Source organism: Peromyscus eremicus, chromosome 3 (genome assembly GCF_949786415.1).
Source record: "Peromyscus eremicus chromosome 3, PerEre_H2_v1, whole genome shotgun sequence".
NCBI lineage: Eukaryota > Metazoa > Chordata > Mammalia > Rodentia > Cricetidae > Peromyscus > Peromyscus eremicus.
This window is the reverse complement of record NC_081418.1, coordinates 36,722,793-36,730,206: the sequence shown is the minus strand read 5'-3', so window position 1 is coordinate 36,730,206 and position 7,414 is coordinate 36,722,793. Positions and strand designations below refer to the sequence as shown.

At 48.2% G+C, this 7,414-nt stretch overlaps 1 protein-coding gene across 1 annotated transcript; it reads left to right on the top strand.

Annotated features, from left to right (window-relative positions):
• The first annotated feature begins 6,099 nt into the window (after positions 1-6,099).
• Tmem229a (transmembrane protein 229A) lies at positions 6,100-7,212 on the top strand. Its single transcript, XM_059256536.1, has one exon. It carries the CDS (start codon positions 6,100-6,102, stop codon positions 7,210-7,212), a length of 1,113 nt encoding a protein of 370 aa, XP_059112519.1.
• Positions 7,213-7,414: the final 202 nt, after the last annotated feature.

The window sequence follows — 7,414 nt, the reverse complement described above, 5'->3', positions numbered from 1 at the left end:
AATCATTCTCTGCAAATTACTCACAATGCTTCACAGCTTTCAATCCCCATCCATGTGATTTCCGTCTCAGACCACACGGGAACATGTGATTCAGTCTACCTTAGAGCAAAACCCCTTTCTTTTTCCCACAACAAAATATATCTATCCATATATTCATAAACTTCCATAAAACATGCTTCGCTTTCCTTACATGACATTTCCTTTGTTTCTCATTTAATTACTATATATTAATAGCAATTTTAACCCTAAGCAGTTGTGCCCTACCATTGTGTGGACAACATTTCTAGACAAAGTTTTTTACATATGAAACTTTACACACTTATTAACAGACCTAAATGCATTTAGCTTCTCAATATCATATTGAGATGCTGAAGCAGGTAAAACTTATGATCAATGATTAATGTTTTAGTACTTTTAACTAATTCCTTAACTTTTCATTAAGGTTTATAAACTTTGAAGTGTTCATTATCTTTACCTATTTATTTACATTTCATTATTTTACTTATTTTTAGTAATTATCTTGAATTGCTAATGAAAAGCACAGCTAGCTATCATAAATTACATTTTGTAAAAGCAAAGTAAAATTTGTAAATCTATTTGACCTCTGAGATGTCTTATGGTGATCTTCCCTAAGGTCCCTCCAGATTCACCTGGGTCTCTGTACCCACACAGTACCCGGGACAAAGAACATGCCTTGTCTTCTTCCTCGACTTTAGTACCAGGTGTGGCTCTCAGGGCAGGGCACAGAGGACAGTATCAAATTAAAAGGAAATGTTTTATTATTAAAGCAACAATGACGGAGATGTGAGCAATGGAGCCATAAGGCTGGGATGTGTTTGCCCAATATGCTTGAATCCCTGAGTTGGGTCCCCAGGACAGAAGAGAAGGGAGGAAGAGGAGGAAGAGGAAAGAAAGAAAGGAAGAAAGGAAGGAAAGAGGGAAGAATAAAAGAAAGAAAAAGAAAGAAAGAGAGAGAGAGGGAGGGAGGGAGGGAGGGAGGAAGAAGGAAGGAAAGAAAGAAAGAAAGTCAAAGTCAGGAGGCTGAGCAGGAGTCACACGTGTGGTTGGCTGAGACTCAGCTACTTGTTACAAGAGTAATTCACAATATATTTATGTCAGATTAGGTTACGATTTACTATGGATAAGGAAACCTATGTTATGTACAGAGGTAGGTGCAAGCCAAATGTTACTCATCATGTCTTAGCCTGTTCAACTTCCTTTGGACTTTCTTCAGCTCTTTGTTCTCCAAGCACTTTCCTTCAGATCTTTCAAAGTGCACTGAAGTCTTGCATGGTGATCTGAAAGACCACAACAGCCTTGAACCTGTGGCCACTAGGAACAAATCACCAGAAATCACAATCCTCTGAAGTACCAGGGCCTTCTATTCATTCTCGTATTACTTTCTAGTCACACTGGCTAGTCTAGTTGCAGTGTTTCTATCATTTTATAGCCAAGCTGACCAGTCTCATAAGGTACTGGCCTCACATAATCTATTATACCTGTACAGACATGTTTACTCAGACACTTTCTTAATCCTTGAAGTCAAAGAAGCCTGTACCATATATCAAAGAGCAATACATTGAAGCATTTGTTGTTATTATTATTACTATTAAAATATTATTAAAATTTCTTCTCTCATGTAATATATCTCCACCACAGTTTCCCCTCCCGCTACTCCTCCCAGACCCCCACCACCTCCCCTCTACCCCAGATCCACTCCTCCTCCATCTTCCATCAGAAAAGAGCAGGCCTCTAAGAGACAACAACCAAACACAGCAAAACAAAATATATTCAGACAAGGCAAAAGCCTCACACTGAAGCTGGGCAAGGCGACTGAACAAGGGGAAAAAGAGTCCCAAGAGCAGCCAAAAGAGTCAGAGACATATTCACTCCCACTGTTAGGAGTCCCTCAAAAAACACCAAGCTAACAGCTGCAGCATATATGCCCAGGACCTGGTGCAGCCCCAGGTAGGCCCGTGCTGTGCTTCAGTCTCTGTGAGCCAGTATGAGCCCTGCTTATTTGATTTAGTGGACTGTGTTCTTCTGGTGCCCTCTATCCTTTCTGACTCCTGCAGTCTTCCCTCTCCCTCTTCTGGAAGCTTCTCCAAACAGGAGGGACACAATGGAGGCCTCCAAGTTAGGCTCTCTCTCTCTCTCTCTCTCTCTCTCTCTCTCTCTCTCTCTCTCTCTCTCTCTCTCTCTCTCTCTGTATAATGTCTGGCCGTGAGTCTCTGCACCCACTTCCATCTGCTGCTGGAGGAAGCCCCTCTGATGGTGACTGGACAAGGCACCAACCTACAAGTATTGCAGAAGATCATTACGAATCATTTCATATTTTTTTTTAGACCAGTTGTGTTTGGTTCTACCCTAGGTCTCTGGGCTTTCCAGTCTCTGGTTCCTGGCCATTCAAGCAGTATCAGGCATGGGCTCCCTCTCGAGGAGTGGGCCCCTTGAAGCATTCTTTGAGCAGCTCTCCTTACACCCAAGCAACCTCAAGCAGATGCTATTTCATTGTAGCTTTCTGATTCTTCCTTTGCATTCCCCTTACAACCATGTCACCATCTCCAAAGAACGTGTTGAGTTTACAAATTTATTTTGTCAGCTTTGGCTCCTGGCATGAGGAAAGACAACACACACACACACACACACACACACACACACACACACACACGTACACACAGTGCTTTGAAGCATTTTACATTCATAGAGATACTGATGTGAGGATTTTAATTCTAAAATGTTCATGGATCATTAAACCCATTCTGTAGTTTTAAAATAAATGTTTGGCAAATATAGCGACGAGGTGTTTAAAACAACAAAGAAGAATTAGAAGATAAAGCAGAAACAGAAGTTGGCATTATTACTGTGGTAATGTGTGTAATCCACACATCTGGGAGACTGCTCCCCAGTGTGAGTGGATTACAAGGTGATGGAAACGGTGAGAGAAGAGCATTCTGAAAGCTGAGCATCTCCAGAAGACCCTCAGGAGACACCAATGCTGCTCTTCTCAGTTGGGTTTTCCTTAAAAGAGTAATTATTATAAGGAAGTCTGACCCATCAGTCCCTCTGGCTTCCTGTCTCACTACCCGATCTCCTCTGTGCCCACCCCCACCATTGTCATGTTCTCTGCCATGAGGCATTGACAGGGCCCAGCAAAATCCAGTGCCATCCTCGAGTTACATAAACTTCTTTTCTTTAAAACTGTCCAGCCTCGGATATTCTGTTTAAGTGGAATAATGCCCTGAGCTGACTCTTCACAACTTGTTTTTAAGGAGGCACTGAATTAAAAGAACTAAGAGCAGTCTAATTTCAATTTCCTTGTGTCTTATACTTACTGGCTTCTTTTTCAGTTTCTAAGGTATTATAATGGAGACTGCAACGAAACTATGAAAGAAACATGGAGAAAAGCAGACATCAACTGTGCTTATATTTTGACTTTGCATCTGCTTATCTTTGTGTTGTATCACTTTAAGGAAAATAGGAACTTTTCAGGGAGAGGCCCAGAATAATAAGATTTCCAGAATTCTCTCTCACTTGATAGAATGTCACACCTGACAATAGTGAGCTCCCAACTTTTTACTCTATACCTTCCACTAAAAATTTAGCATAAACTATACATACACATAAGCATGTAAAGTTTACAAATACCTTATATACTAATATTTTACTGAACACATATAGCATACAAAAATAGAATTTTTTTTTTAATGGCAGAATCAGAATATCAGTAAGAGGAGTGCTGGCACATGACAGTAACCTCAGCACTCCGGAGGCTGACACAAGATTACAAGTTCAAGGTCAGACCCTGTCTCTAAAGCATGCATACACTTTTAGAAGCTCAGTTCTTTAATACAAAAGACTTCCCTACATACTTGGCCAGTTTTCTCTGCATTCTTTGGAAACGTGACAACAGAAGACATATATACCTCTGAAGTTTGATTTACTCTTTTAAAGCAGTCGAAGTTTAACCTACCACAGCTGAATGGGTGGGTGTGTACTGTACTTGTGATGGAGTGCTTTCTTTTGACTGAAGAGCAATGGTCCAGTGAAAGAGAAGTTGTTTGGAAGTCGAACAAAATAAGTCAAAAGCAGTTTTTCTCTTTGTGTGGCGTACTAGGCCATCACAATATTTATTATTAATATTTATCGTAAGTATAATGGACTGTTTCACATCACTTCAAGTCTTTCTCTTTGGTTTTTGTTGTTGTTGCTGTGTTTGTTGTGTTTTGCTTGTTTCTGTTTTTGCTTTTCAAGGGAGGAGTCCTCACTGTGTAGTCCCAGCTGGCATGAACTCCCTCAGCTTCCTGGCTGCTGGGACTACAGGTGTGCCCCATCAAGCCTGGCAGGTTCTTTCCTATCGCTCCAACCAGATTATTCATCTTTTAAAGAGAATGTGCATCTTACCGCACTTCTCCTCTTCCTCTGGGTGTTCAGGAATTTGGGTACCTAGCCCTGTTCCAGTCCCACGGCAGCGCTGAGTCTGCTACCTGACACTTTTGTCCTTAGTGTGACGACTTCAAAGTCAGCAGAAGAAACAACTTGCTGGTACAGCTGAGAGAAAACGCCTTCCTTTAACTTCAGACTGTCATCAGGAGAGCGGTTTGTTTTCGTTTGCTCTCTTAGCTGACTCAACAACAACATGGCTACCGTGGACAGTAGTTTAAACGGTTTAATGAATAAGGGGGAAAGAAGGCTCAAGGTTGCTCCAGAAATAGAACTACCAGAGAATGTTGGTTCTCCAAAAGAAAAACATCTCCATAAAGCTTTGTATCCAGGGAAGATTTGAACTCCTGACAGAGTAAAATTATTCTCTAGTGCCTGCTTATACATGAACTGGGAGAGGGGATCGTTAATGATATAATTTATATCAAAGATCCCTCCACCCTCTCTACCTAAGACCAAGAGGGGAGGGAGGAGGAGAGAAGAGGGAGAGGAAACAGGGAGGGGGATGAGGGAGGCTAGGAGGCCTGAAGGAGGAAGCAGGAAGTGGGGGAGGGGGCAAAAGACAGAAAAAGCAAAAGCTTGGCGCTCTATTTCACTTTGTGTTTCTGAGATGACCTAGTTCTTCACGAAGAAAAAACCAGCCCTTGTCTGTGCCAGGAGCAGCTAGCACACTGTCCTCGGGAGGGGACTCCTGTCCCTCTATAGCCAGGGCACAACTCAGCAGGACTGGCCTTAAGTCTTTTTTTTTTTTTTTTTAATTCTGCTGGGCTTGACTCTGAGTAAACTAACTTAGGCAAAGACTGATAAAGAGGATCCGGCCTGGGGCAGCACTCGGATGCAGGCTGCTCTGGGCAGGCAGGCGTGGAGTCTCCAGTTAACACTCTGTGACTGGGACACAGCTGGCTTTGCATAAGGACATTAAATATACAGTACCACAGTTTGGTCCTGGGCCCGGCCTCCGGCTGGTGGCACCTGGCCATTTGTCTCCGCCAGCCAAGGCCTGGCCCTGGCTTCCACGATACCGGGAATGCCCCACAGTTCGTCTTCACACCTGTTAGGGGGTTCTCCACTGCCGCCACCAACGCAACGGGAGCCCCCCCGCAGCACTCGCCCGGGGCCTGCAGAGATGGCCAGAGGGGACCCGGCCGGCGGCGCGCAGGGCCTTTCGGAGCCGACCCCTGTAAGCCCTGGCGCGGGAGGCTGGGCGGGGCGGGGGCCCTGGAAGGCGGGAGAGGTCGAGCCGGGCGGAGAGGGGTATGGGAAGGGCCGGGGGAAGGGCCGTCTCCGCTCGCGTAACGCTCCCGGAGCCTGCGGCAGAGGCGGCGGGGCTGAGCCGTGGAGGGGATGGGGCTGCCACCAGCCTCGGCTCTCTTCCCTGCAGCCCCGGCATCATCTCCCCTAGCCCGGCCGGGCCATTCCTTAGGCCGCACAGGGTGATCGCGGGAGCGGGCGGGCGGCACCTCGCCCTGGACTGGAGAGGAGGGCGCGGCGGGGCCACGGCACCGGGGACTCCTAGTGGCCCGGGCGACCGGCGCGTCCCCCGAGCGCCCGGAGACCTTGATCCGGACAGAGCTACGTGCGCGCCCCCCGGGGGCGGCCGGCGGCCGGGAGGAGGTGCGGGGCTCGGGCACTCGGCCCCGGACACCTGAGTAGCCCATGGCGGGCAGCGACGTGGCGTGTGAGGGGCCCACGCGGAGGGGAGGCGCGACCCGGAGACCCGGTGCTCCCGGCGGGCTGCGCAGCCAGGCAGCGGCCAGCAGCTCTGAGCCGCTGTCCGCTGCTGAAGCTCCGGCCGAGCGCGGCGCGCTGCCCGCCTGGATGCGCCTGTACTTCTACGGGATGCACGGCATCACCCTGGACGTGCTGGTGTCCTCCGCCAGGCGCTTCGCCCGCAGCCTGGACCTGCGGATGCTGGGCTTCTCATCGCCCTACCGCTGCCTCCTGCACTCGCTCACCCACTTCGCCCTGGAGCAGCTCTACCTGCAGCGGCCGCGCTGCCCCAGCGCCTTCCTCTTCAATTTCCTGCTCTACCCCTGGGCGCACGTGGGGCTGCAGACCCTGGCGGGCCAGGCGATGGTGCTCAGCCTAGGCGGCGGGCCGGGGGGCGCGGCGGCGGCGCCGGGGGCGCTGGACCTGGCGCTGCAGTACGTACTGGCGCTCTACCACGGCCAAGTGTTCCTGAAGCGCTTCCTGCGTTTGCGGTACCCGCGGCAGCGCCAGCAGCAAACCAGGGACACGCTACCGGCAGCCCCGGACGCCCGAGTCCTTTTGGAGGCTGGTGGCCGGCGACAAGGACCCCGCGGCCCCAAGGGCGCCGAAGGAGCCCCTAGCCAAGGACTACCAGACTTCCTCCGCTTCCTTTTCTTTGGAATGCATGGCTTTCTGGATGAGATCTTCTTCACTTTCTTCTTCAATGTGCTGGGGCAGGGGGACGGGGCCAGCGGTGGACACACGTCGCTCTGGTCCTTCTTCATGTATGGCAGTTGTAGTTTTGTGGTGGAGAAACTCTACTTCCATCTTCATTACAGTCGTGGCTGGGGCACCTGGAAGCGGGTGCCCATCTATGTGATCTTTATCTACGCCTGGGAGTTGTCCTGGGGCCTGGGGCTTCGCATGTGTGGGGCCTGTTCCTGGGACTATTCTCACTATCCACTCAATTTCATGGGCCTCATCACTCTGATGTATTTACCTGGTTGGCTGTTCCTTAGTGTGTACCAGGACCTACTGTCCAACGTGTTGTGGCGGGTGCAGTATGTCCCAACAAACTAAGATTGGGAGAAAAAAAAAAAAAAAGAAGAAGAAAAGAAAGGAACATGACGATTGGATGCAATTTATTTTTACACATTTAAAACGAGGTGGTTTTCAGTCTTTTAATTTTTATACACTTTACTAAACTCTTCCAATTTGTTTTACTTGACGTTTTAGTTTTCCAGACTGCTTGGAATCGATATGTAAAGTTCAATACATTGAA